The sequence below is a fragment of the Serinus canaria genome, chromosome Z (assembly GCF_022539315.1).
Source record: "Serinus canaria isolate serCan28SL12 chromosome Z, serCan2020, whole genome shotgun sequence".
Lineage (NCBI taxonomy): Eukaryota > Metazoa > Chordata > Aves > Passeriformes > Fringillidae > Serinus > Serinus canaria.
The window spans coordinates 6,515,257-6,540,054 of record NC_066343.1 but is presented as its reverse complement, the minus strand read 5'-3'; the positions used below and the strand labels follow the sequence as shown (position 1 = coordinate 6,540,054).

At 41.9% G+C, this 24,798-nt stretch overlaps 2 protein-coding genes across 7 annotated transcripts in view; both read right to left on the bottom strand.

The window, feature by feature from the left end:
* The window catches only part of MARCHF3 (membrane associated ring-CH-type finger 3), a 61,178-nt gene extending 52,579 nt beyond the window's left edge, over positions 1-8,599 (bottom strand). For 2 of the 4 annotated variants that reach the window (XM_050987224.1, XM_050987228.1), the window contains exons 1-2: positions 8,443-8,599; positions 7,080-7,228 (exon numbers count right to left, since the gene is read on the bottom strand). The gene's annotated coding sequence lies outside the window, so the exon portion shown is untranslated. The other 2 variants (XM_050987226.1, XM_050987225.1) reach the window with 2 other exon arrangements.
* Positions 8,600-12,009: 3,410 nt separating this feature from the next.
* CZH5orf63 (chromosome Z C5orf63 homolog) lies at positions 12,010-23,109 on the bottom strand. Of its 3 annotated transcripts, none has more exons than XM_050987300.1 (6): positions 23,038-23,109; positions 20,360-20,485; positions 17,531-17,651; positions 14,746-14,802; positions 13,795-14,008; positions 12,010-12,478 (listed from the first exon to the last, which is right to left on the bottom strand). In XM_050987300.1, exons 3-5 carry the CDS (start codon positions 17,645-17,647, stop codon positions 13,829-13,831), a joined length of 354 nt encoding a protein of 117 aa, XP_050843257.1. In that variant the 5' UTR covers positions 17,648-17,651; positions 20,360-20,485; positions 23,038-23,109; the 3' UTR covers positions 12,010-12,478; positions 13,795-13,828. The 3 variants fall into 3 exon arrangements, with proteins under 3 accessions (XP_050843257.1, XP_050843258.1, XP_050843256.1); XM_050987301.1 differs by lacking the exon at positions 12,010-12,478 and adding an exon at positions 13,574-13,671; XM_050987299.1 differs by lacking the exon at positions 12,010-12,478 and having other exon boundaries at positions 13,574-14,008.
* Between the last annotated feature and the right edge of the window lie 1,689 nt (positions 23,110-24,798).

The window sequence follows — 24,798 nt, the reverse complement described above, 5'->3', positions numbered from 1 at the left end:
TGGAAATCGTCCTGGGTTTGGTGAAGTCAGAGGCTCAAAATGCCCCTGTGGTCTGGGGCAGTTTCTTTGGGGACAGCAGGATGGGTGACAGCGCACGGGCAGACCTCCAGCCTCAGCTCAAAGTTTCATTTTGGCTTTCCAGAGTCACATGAACAGATGGATTCCACGTCAGACTTGCAGCAACACTCCTGTGGAAGGCCACAGCTAGGAACTGATAGTGTCACTGCGCCCAAAAAATTATTTACTGCTAATTCCTTAATGGTTGTGGGGATAGATCAAATATTTTCCAAATAGGGACAAGAGGTAAAAACTCCTCAGCCTAGGGCATTTGTCATCCAAATACAAGGAAGCAACAGGGTGTAAATTAGAGGGAAATGTGACAGCTTATTTAGGCAAATGGTGCTCACATCTAGATAATTCCCCTTTTATAATGTTACAGTAATTAATGATGAGATAGGGCTGGAGCTTAACTAAAATGGACTTTCAGCACTAATGCTACAGCTATCTGATGCTGAAAGCTGCTGGGTGAGGGGTTGAGAACAGCTCTTCCAAGTGGGATCACAGGAAGGCTGAGGCTGGAAGGGACCTCCAGAAGAGTCACCTTGTCCATCTCCACTGCACCTGCAAGAACATTCAGGTGACAGCATCATGAACAGCTTCCCACGTTTGGCAGCAGAAGTGAAAACACAGAGATGGTTACAAGAGACTCAGTCAGAGGATCAAGTGAGGCAGGCCTGAGAGGTCAGAGAGATGATTCCAGTGGACACAACACACTGCAGAAGAGAGGTGTCAAGCAGGCAAAGTTATGTGGGACTTTGAAGAGGATTTTAATTCGGTTCCATGGAGGAATCCAGGGAGAAGGTGACAAATCAGTGCCAAGGACTGCTGTGGCCAGTGGGAAAAACAAGATTGGAGCAATCTACAGTTAATTGCCTGTAGGGTAGCATTCAAATTCACTGCTGGTTATCCATTACCTCACTTAACAGAACAGAAACAGGTTTCAGCTTTGCTGGTGGCACTCACAGCAAAGAAAAACAAGGATTTGTTTTGCCACCACATTCCCAGGGTGACCCTCAGCTCTGTGGACAGGACTCAGCAGTTTAATAGGTGAAACATGAAGCTAATCTGGAGCAGGGCCTTCAGAGAGAAGCAAAGGGAATGATGGAGATGGTCCCAGTGGGGACTGGCAGAAAATGCACAGTGCCATAACCTGATCACTGGATAAAAAGTAAAATGTTGGATGAAATCCCACAGCAGGGGTTTAACGTGGTACAACTATTTTTCTGCACCACCTTTTTACAAATTATCAATTCTAAAATGCTTTAGACTGTCTGGGTTGCAACAGCTTCACGAAAGTATTTATTTATTCATTTGTGTTTATAAACATCACAGTCAATGAAAGCCTTATGCCAGTTGTGGGGCAAGACCCCCAGTCCACCTCCCCCTACCCAAAGTTTTATTGCTGGGCATGACAACACATTCTGTGGAAAACCCTTTGGCCAGCACAGGTCACCCCCCAAAAACCTACAACCTGCTCTCTGTGGGGGCAGGGGGCAGGGGAGGCACAGAGAGCAAAAACCTTGACAAAACAGTCCAGCCAAAACCCAAAACCTCAGCAATTTAAGGGCTTCCACTAAAGGGAATTGTCTCCAGCCCAGCCAGACACAGCACAAACTGTCTGGGCAGACACAGATGTGTTTGCAGCAGCCTCTCTCAGGATGAGTTTGAAGCCTGGACAGGCAGACCTCAAACTCCTTCCAACAGTCAGAGTACAAACCCATAGCTTCCAAATCCATTCCTTCCCTTGGAAAGGGAGGGAATTCCAGGTGGTGCCCACAGACCTCATGATCAGATCCATAATACAATGAAGATTATGGATCTGAAACTTTCCTAAAACTTTCCATGGCATTGGAAGTCCCCTGACAAGAAAAATGCCCCCACGAATGCTCTTTTCAAAAGGGCTTGAGAGGCAGATTTAAAGTAAAATTGGAAAGTGCTCAATCCAGAGAATTTTATGTGAAAATGTGAGCCCAGAAGTTTCTACAGGCTGCTGCAGCAGCCACCTGCATGGTGTCCCCTGTGTTTGGGTTATTTCTGCTCAAGACTTCCAGCAAGTGAAGGATGAGTCTCTCTCATAACAGATTCAAATTCAAAACTGTGCTATAAACCTACTTTTAGCTAAATAACCCCAGGCTTTTGGGCATCTATTCAACCACCTAAATTAGCATGAGGAGATGGTTCCCATAAGTAACCAGAGCCAGTCTCAGTCTGGCATTAGTAAGTATACTCCTGGTAAGCAGCTGGGATGCAGAAAAGGTTTCTGTTTAGCTCGAAAATTCTGCTTAAATTAATACCAAGTTTATCCATCCCCCCCCCCTTTTTTTTTAATAATTGCAATCAGTTTGCAAAAATAAACTGAGTTTCTTTTCTCACTTCCAATAAAAACTTGAGTGTTCTCCTACAGAATGCTGAGGATCTCACAGATCTGAGAAAGCACCTCTGCCTCTCCCCTTCTGGCTCACAGATCAGTTTGTAATCCTTTGCTGATACTAAACACACAAATAGCTTTTAGCAAGGATTTCCATTTAAAATTTTAATATAAAAGATTAATTAAAAATTTTCATCTTAGAGAAAAAAAATCTGAAAGGCCACTGTTGTGTTCTCTGAGTACACTGAGAGCAAATGAAACACTGGCAAATTACTTGAAGTAATCAAATTCAATTTAAACAGGAGCCAAATATTTGGATTGGGAAACAGACACCTAACAGCCAAGATTAACTAAGTAAAACAGAATGTAAGGTAACCTAGGAATTTAAGTAAAAGTAGCTACCTATGTTTCACATGATTACATGTAAGTGTTTTTCCCCTTGACATTGAATTTCTCCCTTTTCATTAAGAGTAGATTGAATTAAAAACTGTTTCTAAAAGGGGCACTGAATTATTTCAGATTATAATGGAATGCAGTTCCAAAATGTCCTGACTCCCATGCCTCAGCTAATCCGCCCCTAATGTATTTTCAGATAAGAATACCAAGACTCAGCCACCCCAGGAGGAAACAGAGGCAGTGATGAGAAGACTCAAAAATCAGAGAAGGTCCAGTGAAAATCCTGCTGCAAAGATTTGGTCAGCAGCAGGAAAACCCACAGCCTTCTCAGTTTTCCTCTCTATGGAAATAACCCCTCTGCAGACAATGGGGAATGACTGAAGGAAAAGCTCTTCCTAGGGTTGTTCCTGAGCAGAGAAGTTCCTGGTGGATTTCAGATGAGCGCCAAAGGACATCAGCAAAGGTCACAAAATGCACCGGTTTGGCTTCTAAATGCTGTGACATTTCCTGTCCCATGTTATACCACTAAATCACCCCCTCATTCCATTTTTTTTGTGGGATTTTTCAAAGCTTAAATATCAGGTATGAAATATGAAAACTGCATTTTTCATCTTTCTAGCCAGAAAGACTTAATATCAGCAGAATACAATAGATGAGATACTGGAGGTTCTCCTGTCATTTGCTTTTGCATTACTCAGACTTTGGGGGATACAAATTGTGCTCAATAATCACATTGATTACTATTTCTTATTGTTTACAGGTTTTTTTTGAGACATATAATGAATGATTCTTTGCCATTAGTAAAAGTTTTATAGGATGGGAGAGGAAAATGACTCTTTAGTGATAAAATTTTTCAACAGCAGGAAAAAAAAAACTTTCAAAAAGACAATTTTCTCAACTTATTATTCAAGTTTTTACAGTGGCTTAGAAACATAGAAACCAATTAGTTTTAATCTCTATTTAATTTTATGGAATGCCTCCAGAAGAGCTCTTAACACAAAGCTAAGACTCCAGTAAGGACAGTGCAAAGATGATGAGAACTCTGCTAATATTATCCTCACAGAGATAGCAGAATTGCAGCTCTTATGTGTTTCTGATAAAAAGTATGATGGACATAATTTTCAAAACTCCCGAGAAATTGCTCTTTGAATTTATATTGGCACTGGGGGCACGAAAGCAAATTTCCTCACGCAGACACTGAGGTGCAGAGAGCAGAATCCAATCCAAAAAGGGGCAGAAGTACAAGGAAAAGTCACTTGCAAAGCTGGAAAGCAAAAGGAAAATATAAAACCTCCTTTTGAATAATCACTAAGACTAAAATACTGTGTTAAGTATTAATACTTTTAAATCACAGGTACTCAAATTTAGAAATATCTCTCTCCTTCTTTTAAATACCTGTTTGAATGAAAATTGTCTTTCTGAAGGCTGGCTGGAGTTATACCGATTATTTATCTGTTATAGCCCACTCAGAATCTCTGGTGCTTTTGCTAGCTGTGACCTGTAAGTGACCTGAGAAAGGAAATTCTCTGTGAATTAGTAACAGCTCTGCACCTCCCCTGTCACTGCTGCCCAAAACCCTGCTCTTCCCAACCCCCAAAATGAGGTGAAAGCACCTTGCAACACACCTACTTAAAGGTGGCTCAGAAACTCTCAGGAAATGACATTTTAAAACTGTTTACGTAGCACATTTAATAAGTTGAGATTGTTAAAAATTGATGGAGGTAATCTTTAAAATTTAAAACAGGTACCTTACCCTCGTAGGTTCAGTGCTGGGGGCCAAATGCCAATTTACAAAAAAACCAGAAGAGCATTTCAAATGAGAGAAAAGATTCACAGATATTCATGCATATTTCCACACTGTAGTATCAGGGACAGATTCGTTCATAACTTCAATTTAATACTGAATTTAAAGACAGGTAATTTGTAGGCTCTTCTGTTATCACTTCTTTCAAGTGTGCCTAATTTTCTTCATCACTTCATGCAGGCTACCAGCTTTTTGCCTGTTTTATAAATAGCCCCCTCATCCTTCCTGTGTATTTTCAGACACCAGGGTGTCAAGCACTGGGTGTCAGCAGCAGGAATTAGTCTGATATTGCTAATCTGTGGTATAAGCAAATCAAACTGAGTGACAACTCCAAGAGGAAGCTGGTTGTTGGGAAAGAAGCGTGCTAGCAATCATCATTTCTCAGAACAGAGCATAACAGACACACTGCTGTTAGATGGGAATCCCTTACAACATCCACGTGCCAAGAAAAATAAGGATGGGAAGGGGCAGCTTTCACTTTCAGAGCCAGGGAGGGTCCAAAGATCAGGAATTTATGAGGTGATATTCAGCCCCTATTAGTCAAATTTCATCAGTGTCACTGCCACATTCCCTCTATAACCCTGGTGCTGATCCTTGTTCCCTCCTTCTCCCGGTAGCTCCCAGGGATTTGGGGGCTGAATTATCCCCCAAACTGGTCCCACTAGAAACCCAACAAGCAGTTTTCCACTGGCACACCTCTCTGAGACACAATCAAAGAAACACCACTGTGATGTCCAAGCAGGGGTGCCAACACAGAAGGGAAAACCTGGAAAAATCCTTGTCCTGAGCTGCTCAGAGTGTTGAGCTCAGGGGGCTGACACTGAACAGAGAAAACACAAAATGCAGAGTGAAGATGCTGGCAAATGTACTGGCTCTGCCAGCTGCATTTTTACAGGGAAAGGCTATCAAGGGAAGAAAACCTGGGAGGTAAATACTGGCAAAAATTTGGAAAAAAACAGGAAAGCTTAAGGCAGAAAAAAACAGAAGACAAGGAAGTGTGGAAGGATGGTAAAGTGCCGAGCCATGGACACCCTCCAGGCCAGAAACAGACATGGCAGAGGCACACCTAACAGTGGTTTTGTTATAATTAAGTGTTGTGGGAATGAAAAAGGCCTTCTAAAACTGCCTGGAATAAATGAGTATCACACAAAAACCAGAGCTTTGAGGGTTTACCCAGAAGAGCTTGGCCAAGTTGTGTAAAGCTTCAGGAATAAACAACTTCTTCCCTTCTCCCCCCTCTCCTCTTCCCCCAAAACCCTGAAAAAAATCACAACAACTTTGACTGCGAATTTTTTATCAAACAATTGCCCTGGGCCACCCTGGGCCACTCAGCTGAATTAAGTCAAAGGGACTGCTGGCAGGCTTAAAATAGGCATGGGTTTAAGAGATTTCCTGGCTTTGTTGCTGCAGTGGGGAAAAAAAAAGAAAAAAGAAGCTGCAGATGCATAAATTTGAAATTGAAAATATCATCAATTTCTCCCAGACACAAAGTATAATTAGAATTAGTAATTAATTCTGGTCTACACTGCCTTGCACGAAGCTTAAATGAGAGAGCAAAGTGAGAGAGATGCCAGAGAGATGCCAGATACTCTCTTTCCCTCCCTGTTGCTTTGTATTGCACTGAAAACAGGTTCAGTAATCACCAGAAAGAAGGCTTGGAGATTCTTTGCTGTGGGGAGACGTGTATCATAGCAGGGACACTAAAAAAATATCTTTAGCACATCACCAAGGGGGCTGACACAGAGAGGATGGCACAGGAGCAGTGCAAGAACCCCTTGACAAGGGCTCACATTATCACTTTGGTGGTTTTCAGCAATTTGATTTTGTGACAAGCCTTCCTGCACTGTGTCACAAATAATTTCTTTCCCTTTCAGACAGTGGGTCTAAGCAGCAGCAGCAGCAGCATTTCTTCCTGCCAGCTTCCCTAAGGAAAGCAGGGCACACTCCTGGCAGCAGAAATCTGTCGTGACCACTTCTGGGATGCTCTCAGATACTTTTCAGAGGTCTATAATCTGTTTTATTTTAAGGGAAGGATGCCCACAGTGGCTCTTCAGCTCCAACTAGCTGGAGTCATCTTTAGGGTAATCTTGTAATCTGGTCCATGGTGGTCTGAGGATGAGCCCCTTCAAACATCATTCAGAAACAGCCCCCCCTAAAACTTGTGTCAAGGGACCGTGCAGGATTGCAAAGAACATGCTGGGTAGATGTGTTTGCAAACGTAGGTGAAGTTTCTGCTACTACAGAAACTACACACATCTCTTTGCATCTGCTGCACACAAGGAGAACACATTCAAATTCAAAGAGAAAGTGGCTCTGCCAACACAAATGCCACAGCAACCACAGTTACCCTGACGTGTTTCAGCAGGCATTATTGGCAAAACCATTTATTCTGATAGACCAGAACGGCTCTCAGCCCTATCACAGCCATTGTAAGTGGAAGATGTTACTCACCCTCTCAGAGCTCAAGCCTGTGAGCCCCCAGGCAGTGGCTCAGACATGCTCGAAGCCCTGCCGTGGATGGAGCCTGTCCATGGGGCAAGTGGAGACCTCACAGAAGTCGTGGGAATGATGCAGAATTTATCTGTGAAATCCTGTGCAGCCTGGGATAAGCAAGAGACCAGAAAGGGTATGAGGAAAAGTCCCTTGAGAGAGGGAAACCTGCCAGCCAGCCAAGCTGTGCGCTCCCAGGCGGGTCTGGTGGCTCACTCGCAAGCACCCCGCACCTGGAAGTTTCAGGGCAGACACTGCACACCCCGAGATGCCACCACAATAATAATTACTGCAGAAGGACAGGCTGCAATTGCCTCATAAGTCGCACAAACAGCAGCAGGCTCAGCCATTAGCAATTAATTAAAGATCAATGGCTTGTGAAACCCCAAGGAGCGCGCGTGCAATTAGCGAATGTACTTAAAGCAAGCCACAAACCAGCAAGCTGCTGTCTGACACCACTCTGCACCTCATCCCACTCCCTTTACAAGCCAAAGGGGCTGGGGGAGGGATACCTACGGAGTTCCACTTGGAAAAGCACATTTCCAACACCCTGCACTGGTCCGAAGCCCACGGACATGAGTCATCGCCAGTGAGAGTTTTCCTGTTTATTCCAACGGACCTTGGATGGCCTGTAAACACCCTTGCCAAAACAAGGAATCTCTAATAGATTAGTTAATTAATTAATTTACACGCTCTGCTTTCACTGGTTTGATGACTCGGGGATGCCCTGCACAGACACTACTTGGTAAAAACATCCTGCATGCACCACAGGGTGCAACACGGGGTTAAATTTAAGTTTAAACAATTGCTTTGCGTCGAAAGTTAAACTCCTCTGACACGGGCAGGTACATTATTGAGTGGTTTCATAGCCTCTTATATATCTGCAAAGAGCCCTATGATACCTGGCAAGGAAAAAGTAATTAAAAAGAATTTTTAAAAAAATGTAAAAAAAAAAAAAAGGGAAAAAGGATTTATAATTCCTAGGCTGAATCCCAGAAATGGCTACAGTTTGCCACAGTCTCTGGAACAGACAGAAACTGCATTTCTTTCCTCGCCGGCTCCAAAGTCCCGAAGGTAATTCTGCCTGAAAGAGCCTCCAGCCAGATCGCTGCACGCTGGGCATTACCACTCTTCACATGGTTTTGCTTCGCTTTCTTAATGAAAGAGTCAAACCCCAGCCCCAGCTGAGCTCCTGGGGAACGCTGATGACGATGACAATAAATATTAGGAAGAGGAAGAACAACAACCAGAAGAAAGAAGCAGCAATCTACTCCGGCACAGAAAACGCAAGGACCGCAGATTTTCATTCCCGTGTCACACTCACCTCCTCCTCCTCTTCCTCCTCCTCCTCCTCCGGGACCCTCAGCTGTCCTTCCAAAAACAGGGATGAAGCGGGAGAGAGTCAGAAGCAGCAGCCTTCGGCTCGGCTGTCGCCACAGGACCTCTCTCCATCAACCCCTCCTTCTTCTTCTCCTCCTCCTCCTCCTTCTCCTCCTCCTCCTCCTCCTCCTCCTCCTCCTCCCCTGGCGGTACCCGCGGAGCAGCAGCGACACAAAGGAGCGCCCGCGTAGCGACAGCTCCCTGCCAGCCTGGAACAGCGCGAGGCATCCAGGAATTTCATCTTTTCCTTGTCGCACTGGGGTTACAAACCTCGCAGGAGCCGGTCCCAGAAGGGGAGAAGCTTTCCCGGAGCTGCCTCGGTGCTGATGTCAATGAAAGCTCCAGAGGTGCCCGGACTCAGTCGAAGCTGCATGAAAAATGATGCGGCCCCAAGTTCCAAAGATAAACCCCCACTCTCCAGGCTAATGTTTTTCCTTGCCTAACCACAGTTCTCCGTTCCACTGCCTCTGTCACGCTTGCTTTGTTCGGGAAGGAAAGGAGTATTGCAGGGCTGAGATGGTATTTCATGACATTGCTGCCTTCCCCGAATGCAGCCGCTGTTAAAGCAGCAAGATGCACTAAAATTTTACTAGAGGGCAAACCTCAGGGGCAGGGAGGAGCTGCCCTCGGTTGGCTTTCCTAACAGTGAAGCAGAAAATATGCCCACCTCTATTTGCCACCTGCATGTTCACCCTCAGCCACACAGCTGCACTTCCAGGTGGTGATGGAAACAGCACCTGGGTGATACCTGCGTGTGTTAAAACAAAAAGGGAGAGCCTGGCATGCCCAACTCACTCACCCACCTCAGCAGGAAAGGTACATTTAGTAGAAATTTAGGTTTTCAATGCAGTGGGGATGTCAGTGAAGTTGCTTGGATCCCAGCCTTGCAAACAGCAGCTGGCACCTTGGAGGTCCTGTAGCAGTGAGTGTCTCACCTCCTGGAGAAGAAGCTTGAGTTGGTGCCTGGTGTGCAAATCAGAGCTGTGTGTATCAATGTGGTTTGGTGGTTTGATTCACCGTGCTTTTCTCCACTGGATGGAGGGTTAGGTACCACCTTTCTGGGAGCAGATATCCAGGGAATGTTCAGGGAATGTCATGCTGAGGAAAGAAACCCAACCCAAAACAAAACAAAACAAAACACACACAAAACAAAACCAAACAAACAACACCCCAAAACAAACAACCTAAAAAAAAAAAAAAAAAAACAAAACCAAAAACAAACACCAAAAAAAAAGCCCCCAAAAAACCAAAACCCACCAAACAAAAAAATGCAGCACCAAAACCCTCAAGGAAAAAAACAGATGTATCACCTTGTTTTATTGGACCCTGGGTTAAATATTCCTGGGAAGGACTCAGGAAGGGGAGAAAAGAAGGGAAAGGATTGGACTGACTCAGGATTAGGTGGTCTAAGACATTTCTTTCTGTGGCAGTCTAAAACCACCTGGGCTGACCCTGAATTTTGCACACCCTGACCTCGTGTCTAGGTGCATTCCAGCAATCCACATCATACAATCCACATCTTTTGCCTTCCCCCCAGGAGAAGGGAGTGGATGTAGTTGCGTCTCATTTCTGTGAGATTTGTGTATGACTGGCAGGGATTTAGTTTTTATCCTTGTAATCATCCACATGTGCCCCAGAAGGCAGCCCTGAGGGAAAATGAGGAAGGTCTGGAGTGCCCTCAGTCCCTGCAGCTCATTCCATGGACAAGCAAAGAGTATTTTTCTCCTGCAGGAACTCATTTTACCCTTTGGATGTCCTGGTCATATTTCATTTATCTCTGGAAGATCCAGACCAAGAACCAGAATTTGATCTCAAATGTGACAAGAGCTGAGGACAGAGAACAGAGAATAAATTTGACTTTCAAAAACTCAGGTTTGGGTCTACAAGGCAAAGCAGTTTCACAGGAGTGGGATGGAGCCTTCTTAGCAGCAGGGCATGATGGAAAAGAAGACAGATGTTATTGGTAGACCATAGAGCAAAACTGCCTGGAAAGTGATATTGCCACTGAAATTAACAAAAAAGAAAAAAAGGGGAAAAAAAAAAGAAAAAAGAAAAGGAAAAAAGAAAAGGAAAAAAGGAAAAGGAAAAAAGAAAAAAGAAAAAGGAAAAAAGAAAAAGTAAAAAAGAAAAAAGAAAAAAGAAAAAGGAAAAAAAGAAAAAAAGTAAAAAGAAAAAAAGAAAAAAGAAAAAAAGATCTTGCAAACACTTGCACACTGGGCTTTGTTTACTTCCATGTGTAGTTAACCCAGGTGGCCATGTGATTACAGCTGAATTTGAGATTATGTACCACAGGCCACTTTGGACAGGGAGGCCCTGTGCCTAAAAGAAATGAGACATTTTCTTCCATGTCTTGTGTACAGTTTAAAGACACAAAGAAACAGTCAGAGAAGCAGAACATGGAAGAAAGTAAGCCCAGTGGGTATTTGTTTTTTTATAGTTACTGGAAGAAGATGGGACATTGTCTGTGTGCTTTTTAATTGGCCAGAAATAGGAAATAAATCCATCTTGTATTCATTCTCCTTTTACTACAGAGATAGTGCCTTACAAGGTTTTGCACCCCTGCCAATACTCACTGCCAAAAGAGTAAATTGCCAGTTTTCACAAAGTTGCACATTGCTCCATAAATATATATCAGCAGGGGCAAATACCTTCTCCTTTTAATATCTGTGTTATACTTAAACACATTTGATTAGAGAGATGCAGGTGCTGGGAGACAGCTCCATTTCTTACATTCAAAAAGAAGGGGAAAATAAAACCCCTCAAATTTATATAGGATTCATCCTTTCTTACTTTTGGAAAATGAAGGTGAGGCTGTGCCACCAACACTTCATACTGACACATTCCCACCTCCTCCCCCTCTATCCAAACTGATGGAAAGAGGGTTTCCACTCTCCTAAAAGTGCAGAACAGTAAAGCCACTGGAAGGTTTTTGGCAGCACAGCCCAAATGGAAAAGCTCAATCTCACTCATAAGAGCCATGCAAGGGACAAAAGCTATTATGGAAATCCTGTCCTCATTGACTTTACCAAATAAATGGGGGGAAAAGGATCTGGCACTGGCTACAGAGGAAACTCTCCACAGTCTGATAGAAAAAGGAACAAGGGATTCATCATCTCTAAAATGATTAGGAAGTTTGGTTTTAGCTTCCTCTTTTTTTCTTTCCTTCCCAAAACAGACCTTACTAAAATAAAACAAAGGCAGAAAGATCTCTGAGAGCTCTGCCAGTCTCTGTCAGTTGTGTATTTTGGGAAGTGGGGTGAGTCCACATGAATTCTGTTGTCCCTATCTTTGAGATAATGCTGTTGTATTTTAGAGGAGCACTTGAGCTGTGGTTGACAAGTGCTCTCTGCAGTTCTCTTATCACAAAACCTCTGTGAGGAAAAAACCTGGGCCTCTGAAAACATCTCAAATCATAGGAGAAAGGCAAGTGGTGCTTGCTGATAAGATAATTCAGATCTTTTATTTAACAGTAAAACAGGTGGAACAGTCAGAATTTTGACTGCAGCACCCTGAACTGCAGAAAGTATAGAAGTTTTTGTCTCTAAAGTCCTGTTCTCCTGCTAGTGGTGATGAAAAACATTGTGGATCCATGATCTGGCTGAACTGACCTCAAGTTCTCTGCTATAAAAATGGCACAGGTCTCCCTCTGGGAAACATTGGATAGTTTCAGACCCCCACCTGAGGGGACTGAAGCTGCTAAGCTGGAGCAAAGTTTTAATTTCTTACTCCCTTCTCCCCTGAAATTTTTCATCTTGGGGAATACATCAAGACTAGATTGCAAATTATTTGTCAGATGCTAAAGACACTGCAGGATGAGGCCATGAAGCCCATTTTCACCACAGCAGATCAGCTGACTTCTTATTAAACCATACTCCAAAACCTTCAGAGTCTTTCTTGAATCCTGCTGTATTTCAGTTTGCTGTTCCAGCCAGGCATTCTATCTGGATTCTTCCCTCTGTGAAGTGAGCCTGCTTAAATTCCTAGTGAGAAGAAAAGACTGAGTATCATCATGATAGGAAGAACGAAAATGCAGCAGGTAGGGATTAGTTTCTGTGTTAAATATTAAGTAAATCACAAACACCAGCAACTTTCTGCAATCTGTTACAGATTATTTAACCTAAAATGGTTGTCTTTGCCTGAACATGTCATCCTCTTCTTCCTGAAAATTTGTTTAACTTGGGCATTCTGTCTCCCTCCCAGGCCTGCATTGCCTATGTAACTAATGTAACTGCAGCAGTCCTTGAAAAAAATGGCATTTCTGCCACATGATAAATGGATTTGCAGCTGTGTGGCAGACAGAACTGAAATGTGAAAAATAAACCATTCAGTGTTAGGTGTTAGCAATAACTGTATCAAATTGTGATTATCACTTCACAGATCCAGGTCCAGTGAGAGTGTGTGGTCTTTAATCAAGTGCCCTTTTAACAGTAAATGCCCTATTTTCCATTTTGATTGTCATTTAGGGCAGGCTCCTGGGCTTCTTCAAGGAATTCTCCTACACATCTGCAGTGTAATCTACATCTACAGGTGCTAATCATCTTTTAAAGACTGATTCTGGCTGGGTGCCACACACCCACAAATGTCACCCTATCAGTCCCTTCACCAGCTGGGCAGGGGAGGGAAAATACAATAAAAGGCTGATGGGTTGAGATGAGAACAGAGAGAGATCAGCCACTGATCACTGTCACAGGCAGAGGAGACACAGGGAAATTAGTTTACTACCAATCAAATCACAGCAGGATAAAGACAAAGGAAACTAAATCTTTAAAACTCCTTTATCCCACCCTTCCCTTCTTCCAAGGCTTAACTTCACTCTCAGTTTTCTCCTCCTCTTTCCCCTCAGTGGCTCAGGGAGATGGAGAACAGGGTTTGTGGTTATTTTATTAAACATTCTCTCCTCCTTCCTTCTCATCTGTGATGGTCTCAGATGTGGCCAGAGGATCCCTCCTGGAGCTGGCTGGCTCATCCAGACACAGGGAAAGCTTCCAGCAGCTCCTCAGAAAAACCATCCCTGTACCACCCCCACTACCCAAACCTGGCCATGCCAACCCCATCCAAACAGAGTTCACTTTATCTGCTGTTGTGGAGCAGCTTTTATTCTGTCAGAGAGAGCACCAGCCCAGCAGAGCAGCAAATGAACAGCACAGAAAAGGTGGCTGCTGGTGCAGCTGGGCTGGGGGATTAATACAAAACAGAACACAAGTCATTCAAGTTTTTCAGGCTCATAAGTCCCAAGAAATTAAAGGCCAGTTAATGAAAATGTTTTGGTTTTTTTTTCCCACAAAGTTTTTTTCACCTTTGAGATCTGCATCAGAGCAGCTGCATTTTCTTCACTGGTTTCCCTCAGTTTGCAACTCCAGCTTCCTCAGCCGGTCCTCAAACTTTGGAATGTCGACTCGGTGCTTCATTAGGAACCTCCCATTCAAGTGGAAAACAGGGATGTCATGTTTGTATTTATCATACCAGGCCGAGTTCTCTGGAAGGGTAATATCCACCTCCTGCAGAATGAACTGTGGCAGGGAAGAAATATGAAATAAGAAATATGTCAGCTCCTACTGGGCACTGGAAAAACAGCACCTTGTCTTCTGATCAGTGCTTTCCTCAGAAATGCAAGGATGTTTTCTTGAAGCTTGTGGGTTTATTCCTTCTGTTGTAGCCTGGTTTTTGGAGTATCAAATATATGTAGCCACAACTCTTGGCTGCCTCTCCACAAAGGACTCTCTCCCTAGCCCAGAATATTCTTGCTCCACTCTCCTGTGGGCAGCAACCTCAACAAACACACAGCTGGGAACAAAACAGGCAGCAGAGTGCAGCAGCTCTTAATGCCTCCATTAAAAGTTTCATCCTTCAACAGAGACACAAAAGCCTGGCTGGAAAATGGCAAAAATTGCAGCCACGTATTTCAAAGCCTCACTTAGTCACATCCTTCCCAAATTACATCCTGACTCGTAAGAGTTACTAACTTCTTCAGACAAGGCACCAGTATTGCAGAAGGAGTATTTTCAAGAACTCCTGTAACATGGTTTATATTGGTTTAGTTTGCCAATACTTATTTGAGTAGCATTATCACAAAATGCTTTTGGATAATGAGTTTTATGTAAATCAGAGCTGAAATTGTCTTGAAGAGGTCATCCATGAAAGAATAACAGATGCAAATAAATCCAAGCAATTTTCTTTTTACAAAGAAAGAATCCTGATTAACTGTTCTTCCCATATAGAAAACATATACAGAATTTCCATACATTACCCTTCTCTTGTATGGCTCAAGAACTTCTTTTGCTTCATCACACAGAGGGCATGGTTTCTAAATGAAAACATTGAGAGTAGCTTAAAGCATGAAGTAAAACACAAAAGTTGTTTGTACAGTGAAATAACACACACAGACATTACAGTCATTGCTGCAAATGCAGGTTCCCTTCCCTGCACCAAGCACCCTGTCTTAGGGCTTTCTAAAACTTTCCTTATCAGTGCAGTATGGATGAAAAAAAAAAAAAAAAACACAACAAACTATCCAGGCACTGAAATTTAATTATTTTACATTTGCTATTGCATTTCTTGTGGGGCAAAATTAAGTTTTCTAAAACTTATTTTAGAAATAGATCCAACTTATTTCAGTTTCCTAGATCCAAGGGAATGACCTGAAAGCACAGTCATCACCCAATGAAGACAGCTGCAGGCACCATTCCTACTGAAAGAGGAATGAGAAAGCCACACAAGTGACTTCCAGCCTGGCTCAGATCAAGACACACACCTCAGCTCAAATGGGAAAAGAAGGCAATTTAAGACTGGGTGGCTTTGCCTGGAAGAAATTAAGCAGGACCCTCCAAACTTTAGAGCTGGAAGGAAAGTAACCTCCAGCAAGGAGAACTGGCAAGCAGCTGCAGTGCTTTGACCTGTGATGAGGTCAAAAAAACCCTCTCATTTTTGAAAACTCCCCCATCTGAGTTCTGCTGGCCCCCCAGGCTGTAAGTGAAGAAGAAACTCTTATTAAGGCATGCTGCTCCAATGTTTGAAACAGCAGAATTGGGCCCAAAAAACTCACGTGGCAAAGGATATGGAGGTGAACATGACTGCTCTGTCCCTCTGCCCCAAAACACCTCCCACAGCTGGAAAAGACCTTCTTCTCTTTCTCCCACTGAAAAGTTTTCCCTGAGCTTGTTTAAATGTGGAGTTAACCTGAAACAGCTACTTTTAATTCCCTGTGAAATTTCCAGTAATGAGAATTACTTCGGATTAAATACTCTGCTTTTATTTAGGTCTCACCTAAATTGCCTTTCCCACACAGACAAGTCCTTGTGCTCTGAAAACCCATGCAGGACACTGAAGTGCTGTGTTCTTCCTAGTCCTGGCTGCTTTTGGTTTAACAGACCCTGGTGACTGAAAGGATTTCCCCCAGAAATCAGGATTTCACCCGGCACATCAGTTCTGTAACACACCAGGCTCCTCCCAGGTAAAACAGGACACACTTGGTTCCCCTGGACCTGTGGAGAGCTTCCCAACGTGCCAGGCACATAAATGCATTTGGCAAATTTGGCTAAACTATATTTTCTTTAGGAAAAAATATATAGTTTTACTCTCATGGCAAGCTTAAGCGCTAGGTGGTACTGGGTTAAAATCAGAAGTGAATTATTTTAACAAAGAGTGAAATCTTTTCTAAAAGTAGATTTATGTAAGCAAACGTTGCTGGGGTGGTCAGAAAAGGGGACTGCAAAGGGAAACCCATTTGGTAGTTTCTATCAGTTTGATCCAGTAGTCATAATCCCTCCTGCTTTCTCCTCCTCTTTTCTCCTTATTAAAAATAAGAAGGAGGCAACAAGGGATTAATTAGCATAAGATAACAGAGAAGATTAGATTTTTTTAATAAACTGCACTTTTCTTTGCAATTGCCAGTGAACATTTAAAGTCAGCAGTAAATATTTAGAGTCAAAAAACACCTTCAACAAAAAGTCCATTTCAGAGAACTGCTGGAAATCTGTAACTAGAAAATTGGATTTCACACAGTGCCTTACTAGTTAGGAATTTTAAGACACAAAGAAAATTTTTTTCCATTTTTTAACCCAAAGGTAAGAGCATTAATCTCTACTTTACCCCATTTCAATTATGAATGAGTTGAGGCTGAACTGGGCACAGGGACAGAAAGCTGCAACTTTTAAGTATAGTTCTGATTATTAAATGGATGCTGACCTATTATTTTTAACCTATTTATTTGTCACACAGTTTCAACACTCCTGTATGGTTACAGATGAAATGAAAAAACACAGCACAGGAGGAGGAAATTATTTTAATCAAATCTAAAACCACCACACTGATGTCAGCACTCTCAGTGCTTTGCATTTGTAGCTATACTCCTCTTAAAAGCTGCAACAAGCACATTAATTCTGCACAACCCACCGTGTGCCATCCTTTATAAAAGTGCAGAACTATGCAGGTAATAATTGAAAACAATTCATGGAATGTGACAGTCCACAAATGACCCCCCCTGCTCATCTCATCTGTTTTCTAAATATGCCTAGGAATTCTACACCCATTTTATCTGCTGCCAATAAAGCAAAAGAGAGGGGTAAAAGGAAATCTACTTTTCCCTCACGTGCTCCCAACACTAATTGGATGCATTTTAGAGTCTCACAGGTGGTGCTGAAATTAAACAAGAGCACTCTGAAGAGCCTGCTTTGACTGCTGATGCTTGTGGTTGGCAGATTGTGTGTAACATTCCATCTTCTCTGCTCTCCGTTTTCAGGGTGAAACACTGGCAGCTGGGCCAAATCTTCAACTAGTAAACGAACCATAAGAGTCACAGAGGCAAAACTGTCCTGAAATATTTGCAGATTGCTAATTGTTGGTTGCTAATTCTTACACTGAGAGCAGGAGTGTGCAGCAAAGCCTGGTGTGCAGAAACCCACGAAGTAAAACACCCAACACTACTTTGAAGGGGAGGAAAAAGGCAAGGACAAGGCATTTAATCTGTAATTCCTGTGTTTCAGAGCTGACAAACACACAGTCCTGCTCAGCTTTATTGTGTGAACAGCTCTTACCTTGGTGAACAAAGTCAAGACTGGCTTATTCCTGCTGGCTGAGCAGAGCTGTCTCCCCAGTGGGCTGGGTGAATGCCTGGCTCGTGGCAGGGCTCTGCTCAGGAAAGAGAGCACCATCACCCTGTTTCAGGCAGAAGAAAAAAAAAATAAAAACTCTGAGTTGTTCTGTGCCAAGTTATAGCTCATGAAATTTAATGTCAGGATAAACGCGGCGCTTCTGCGGCGGCTCTAAATCACACACAGCCAAAACATTCATCCCAGGGTTTTTATGCTCACAGTATCAACACATCCATCAGTGCTTTACTATGTGGCAGGCCAGAAACATGGTGCAGCTCAAAAAGCAGCAGTTCCACTAAAAAAAAAAGAGAAGAAAAGAACAACAAAACACCTAGTTTTCCTGTCGAAATGCCTCTTTGAAATTCCCTAACACAAATGCTGACATAAATGCATTATGCTGTTCCAGCTCCACAGATGCCAGCTGGAATTACACATTTAAAAATGCAAAGTGCTGTGCTTTGAACCTCTGTAATCTTGCTGCAGCGTTTGACATAGTCTACTTGCCCAAATTATTCCATCAAAAAAACTAATCTGTACCTAATCAGAATGTTAATACAATGTGTTCTGCAGTGAGTAAAAAGCTGTAGCCAAGATGATTTAACTTGGTAATATTAAAAGCATTCATTCTGCCCCCAGTCCTTCCTTCAACAGCAAATTAATTGATGGGTTTGTGACTCCTTTGAGAGAGTTTGAATAAGTTAAGTGTTATTGAAGGGTGCCACCTTGGGGTCTTGAAGTCCCCTGCTCAGAATGTCATTAACAGCAACACTGCCTCCTCCAAACTTTTGTCTTAATGTGACCTCTAAAAGACTGAGGGACAAAGAAGGTGTAGCCAAAGGGAGTCTGCATGGTCATTATCAGCAGATGTGACACCTGATATCAGAATTTACACTGGGAAAACCAAACTGAATCCCTTTTACCCAAAGCCAAACTGCTTCTGCTCAGTTCCAGGCCTGACTTACCTGTAGCTTCTATTACCTAAAGCTAAACACAATTTAGCTTTAGGTAATAGAAGCTAAGCTGATGTCACAATTTCAAGCAGCTAAAGAGTGAGGGGGATCTCATTGCAGAACACAACTGCTAGGCACAGTTTGGGATGTTCAGTGAAAAAGAACCCAGTGCTCTTCTGCTTAACTGGATCTCTCAGTACTGGTATCACAAAGCTTTTTTCTAAGAGGACAGTCTGTCCAGAATAACCACAAGAACACTGCAATGGACTCTAAAATTTAATGCTGTATTTCTAAGCCACAACCACAAGGAAAAAAAAAATCAAATGGGTGACAGGGCACTGCTCCACCAATCTTCCTGCACAGCCAAAAGACAGCAGCTATTAGTAAGAGTCAGCTGCAAGGGGCAGAGCAGTAAAATTCCTGTCACTGAGCAGAGACTGGCACAGCACACACTGCCAAAGGTCACAGTCCTTGGCAGCCACTGCATTTGTTTCACTTAGCAAGGTGGAAACAGAACTGCCTGGGATTTTTCGTGGTAAATGTATGGGCAAGCTTGGAACCTTTTGGAAAAATGCAGATCTGGATGGCAGGAAGAGTCTCAGTCAGACGTGGGAAATTTGTAAACCCACAACAAATGAAGACCAGAACAGATGCAGTTTTGTCAGGAAGTGCTTACAGCATGTTGGCCTGCTCACATGCAAAGTAAAAAATGGGGGCAAAAAAAAGGGTCTGCTATCTGACAAGTTTTTTAAGAACACTTTTGTTGCCAGCCTAGCAAGCCTTCCAAATGAGGAAGATGCTCTCAAATTGTTTTGTGGGTAGTAGAATGAAAAAAGCCCAGATTTCCATAGATCACATTCTCTCTTCCACACATATAAAGTGCATAAAACAGCTCCAGTTCAGTTCTATTTAGCCCCTTTTTGATCCCTCCATGCTCTGCTGCCCTGAGGACAACTCCTACCAAAACATCAGCTGAAGGGGAATGAATAAAACAGTTTCAGTACCTAAACTCTGAGACCCACCCCAAAAAAAATAAAAAAAAAATAAAAAAAAAATATTTATCAGCCATCAGCCATCAGTGCCTTAACTTCCTCACCAATTTTGTGTAATTACAAGAAATTCTGCCTTCAGAATCCAACAAAAAATCTTCACTGACCAGAATAATCTGCTGTTTCCAGGGCTAACATGAAAGCCCTGGCTGTTTTTATAAATAACCTGAAGAAAACAGAGGCCTACCTGTCTCTTTATTCACCTAAGCAAAATGACACCAAAGACACTAAAATGCACAAACCTTCCCATATCATTATTGTGGTTCCCTCTCTAGACTGCCCCCAATTATAAAGATTTGCTTGGGGGAAAAAAATGAATACATAAATGCAAAGGATGCTTGCAAACTTGAGAATTTACCTTCCTCTACACCACAATGCTAGATTTAACAAATTATTCTTTTGAGTCTGGGCTTGGCCCATGCTCTATTTTGCAAAGCCAAGTTGGACTCAATCCCGTGTACAGAATTTACATCAGCCAATAAATCCTCATCTGCAGGAAAAGTAAGTTGTGACACTAAAACCATCCATTATTTAGATGAGGTAAGTATCTGTATAAACTTAATCTCAGCATCAATTCAAGGAAAGACAAGCATGGATGTTTTTTTCCTTTAAGTAACAGCTGAAAGAGAAATGGGGGGGAGCAAGGAGGTGCAAATAATAGAATGTATATGCTGATGGCATTTAAAACACCTATCTCTTGTTGTCCCTCATTAAAACCAGCTATGGCCATCAAGGAAACTAAATTTTCTGGCAGTCTGCATTTGATTACCTACCAAGGAAATGCTGAACAGGAAAACAGGTGACACAGACCAGGGAGTCCACGTGGAGTGGGGACAGCAAACCCTGCAGCTCTGGAGATCCCCAGGCAGATTTTACCCCACTAGACATTCAGAGCAGACCTGAAAAACACAAGAAAGTTTTTTTGCTCATAACTCTAGAAGTCTTTCAGGGAGAATCAGGTTCTTGCAGCAGCTCAGAATTCAAAGGTCTCATCAGCAATACCAGCTGTGTCTGTGGGGTGATGCTATGCCTCAATCAGTGCATGTTTTCGTGCATTTTCTCCTCCCAAGTGCAGTAACCCGGGAAAAATGCCACAGACACACTGCATTCCATCCCAGAAAAGATGGAAGTGTCACATTTGTCATCACTTTTTGCTCAGTAATCCCTCCAGATTGGAGGGAGGAGGCCATGGAAGTGCATCCTAGAATCTGGTCCAGGGCCACACTCCAAATCCCAGGTAATTTAAATTACACCCAACAGGTTGCTGTAATGGCCTGCTCTGAATACTGTACAGAACTTGCACAAAACAACACCCTGCTGCCAAAATGTAAGGTTTGTAACAGAGTTTAAAAGATAATAGCAATAATAGCATAACAGAGGATAATATATACATCATATATATTACAGAACACAGTGTACAATATTTGATATATAACCATGTATCTTACGAAATTATATTATTATCTTAGATGCTACACGTCCTATAATATCATCATATTACCAAATATAACAATTATCTTAAAATATTAGAATATTATTTATATTAATATATAATAATATTTATATAGGTAATATTAAGGTCATATTAATGTCAGTAATACACAATTAATATTGCTCTGGTGTACTGTATGAATAATTACATTAATGCTACTGTACATTACATAAAATATGTATATAATGATACCGTATATTAATTATGGATATAATGATACTGCATATTATATTGATACATATCAATATATTGATATGTATATATTTTATTTCTATGCACAGCTTGTATGTTTTAAGTATACACATATACACATGCATAAAAAACATACCTATACATATATGTATTCAAACAAATATACAAATATTTTCATGAGTATATATATGCATACAAATTTATATATATATACAAATTTAAGTTAATATATGTGTATATACAATATACACATATATTAACATAAATTGTAGATACATTTCATTCCTACACTATACATATATGCATAAAAGTATACATTATACATTATATATTCACATATATGCCCACATACACATACACATATAGATATACATCTACAGATATATTAATACATTAAATAGACAATAATATTAAATATGTTATAAATAATGTTTACATATAAGATACACATTTGTGTGCCTATACATATAATAATATGTACATATAAGATACATATTTTTGTCTGTGTATATGTGAAAAATAAATTGAAACAGTATTATAGAAATAAATAAGTATAAAAATTATAAAATAAATTATAATTTGTATATATGTGTATATATATATGTGTGTATATATATATGGGGGTATAGATAAATATATAGGTAGATATAGATATAGATATAGATATAGATATGATATAGAGATAGAGATATAGGTGTATATATATATATATATATATATATATATATATATATATATATATATATATGTATATATATATATATGTATGTGTGTATGTATATGTACAATTCAGTGGGGCTTGGGTGGTTTAGCTCAGAAGTTTCCAAATAGAAATGTTTAAAACTCTTATTATGTTATATGTCTATAATGTATATAATGTCTACATATACATGCAGATATATACACACACACATATATAAGTGTATATATATGTATATGTACACACATATATACATAAATACATATACCTAGATACATATATGTATATATACACCTATATACATGTTATACACATATATATACACATAGATACATATATGTGTGTATATATATATACACACATAGATACACATTTACATACATACATATATTTATGTATACATATATACATATATACATGTATGTGTGTATATATACATATATATGCACATATATACACATATATTATATATAGTGTATATATGTACATATATTTATCTATATGTATATATAGATTAATATATATGTGTATATATACACACATACGTATATACATACATATATGTATCTATATACAAATAGATAGATAGATAGATAGATAGATAGATAGATAGATAGACAGATAGATAGATAGATAGATAGATAGATGTGTGTGTGTTTGTGTGTGTGTATATATCTGCAGGTATATGTAGGCATTATATACATTATAGACATATAACATAATAAGAGTTTTAAACATTTCTATTTGGAAACTTCGGAGCGAAACCACCCCAGCCGCGCCGGCGAGCCCAGGAGGGTACAGTGTATCCAGAGGCTCTCCCGCAAGGAGCCAGCCCGCCGGGTGACGCCGATACTCTGCAAACCTGTACCCGGACCCTCCGCGGCGACAAGGAGCCGCATCCCGGGGGAGCGGAGCCGCATCCCGGGGCAGCCGCAACCCGGGGCAGCCGCATCCCCGGGGCTGCTGCATTCCGCAGAGCCGCATGCCGGGAGAGCAGCATCCCGCGGGAGCCGAGCCCGAGGAGCCGAGCCCCGCGGAGCCGCAGCCGCCCGGAGCCGGGCACGCACCTGCGGGAGCGCCGGCGGAACGCGCGGGCCGCGGGCGGGGCGGCAGCGCCGGCTGTGACGTGACTGCGCCACGGGAAGGAAGCGACAGCGGCTCGGGAAGCGCTCCCGGGGCACCAAGGGGGCGGCCGAGGTCCGCCAGGGAAAGTAAAATGCGGATAAGTAATAAGAATAGGGAGAGTAGTGTGAATAAGGGCAATTCGCTTTTTTTTTTTTTTTTTTTTTTTTTTAAGAATAGTAATATAATGGTTATAAAAATAGTAATATAATTAGGGTAATAATAATTTGGACAATTTGAATTAGGACAGTATGACCCTATAAAAACCAAGAGTTACGGACAGTTCGGGTACCATTTTCTGGGCAAAATAAGCCCGAAAAAGGACACACATTAACAGAGGATTAACCCTTAAAAGCAACAGCCTCTTGCATATTCATACACCTCATCCATGATGCATAAATTCCATTCAAACACAGGATTCTGTCTGGGCAGTGTCAGCTTCTTCCTCTGAATCCTGACAGTGTCATCCTGTCCGAGTGAGGCGGAAAGAAGTTCGTTTCTTCTGATAATGGAACAATAAATTCTCTTTTTTCTGAAAGATTCAGGTGTCCTGTGGCTGCTATCTCGGCGCGAGTTCTGTCTTAAAAAAAAGTATCTTACATAGCGTAGTTTCTATTTTAACATTTTGTTATAACATAAAACTATACTTAACACACTACTTAAGGAAATGAATACAGCATAATTTGTAACACAACACATACAATATTCATTTTAATATTTGCGAAAAACCAATCATAAAATGCGCATTCTTCACCACAGTAATGCAATAGCAATAACAGCAATGCAACAAAAAATAGTAATGGAATAGTAATAATAGAAAGAGGAGGAGTAATAGTAGTAAGGGTATCATGAAGTTTTGTTAGGAAGTTGGAGAGTCGCCATGGAAATTGGTGTATTAGTCCCTGAGGTTCTGCTGTGAGTGCATGCAGCTTGGATAAAAGGGGTAGGGTAAAAGGTAGGGGAGAAAAAGAAGGGACATTGAAGATGGAAAAAAGGGAGGAGGGCGGGAGGGAGGGAGGGAGGGAGGGAGGGAGGGAGGAGGAAGGAAGAAGGAAGGAAGGAAGGAAGGAAGGAAGGAAGGAAGGAAGGAAGAAGGAAGGAAGAAGGAAGGAGGAGGACAGGAAGAAGGAAGGAAGGAAGGAAGGAAGGAATGGAAGGAAGGAAGGAAGGAAGGAAGGAAAGGAAGGAAGGAAGGAAGGAAGGAAGGAAGGAAGGAAGGAAGTGAAGGAGGACGGAGGGGGTCGGGAGGGGGGAGTGGAATTCATTCCAGATTATGACCCCAGGGTCCTGGGGGCTTTGAGGGTCTTCCATGGCTTCATTCCCCCTACAAATCAACCTTTGGCCACCACTTCACACCCACTTCCATGCTGATGCTGCCTTTTATTTGTTGTGTCCTAGAACAAGGATTTTTGTCCCAGAAAAGTGCTGCCTTGAATCCATGGCTCCTTTCCAGTCACATCTTGCTTTTCCTCAGTGTGTTGGCAACAAGCAGCCTTGGTTGGCTTCACAGCCATCAGGCTCCCCATGGCCAGCACTGCTCCAGTTCTGCCCCCAGAGCACAATCCTGGCTGATAGCTCCCACATTCCCCTCACTCCACTCTGTTATGTGCTAGAAAGTGGGTAGCAGCCTCAAAATCTTCTCCTCCATCCTCCTGAGACATGGAATTTGGGCACCCACTCAGGTGGGTATACTTTATAATGGAAAA

Coding starts and splice junctions, on each gene's coding strand:
- CZH5orf63 (XM_050987300.1), bottom strand. CDS start 17,647: ATGGTGCTCTCTTTCCTGAGCAGAGCCCTGCCACGAGCCAGGCATTCA. Junction 14,803..17,530: donor TCTTGACTTTGTTCACCAAG/GTAAGAGCTGTT, acceptor GTTTTCATTTAG/AAACCATGCCCTCTGTGTGA. Junction 14,009..14,745: donor TTGAGCCATACAAGAGAAGG/GTAATGTATGGA, acceptor TCCCTGCCACAG/TTCATTCTGCAGGAGGTGGA.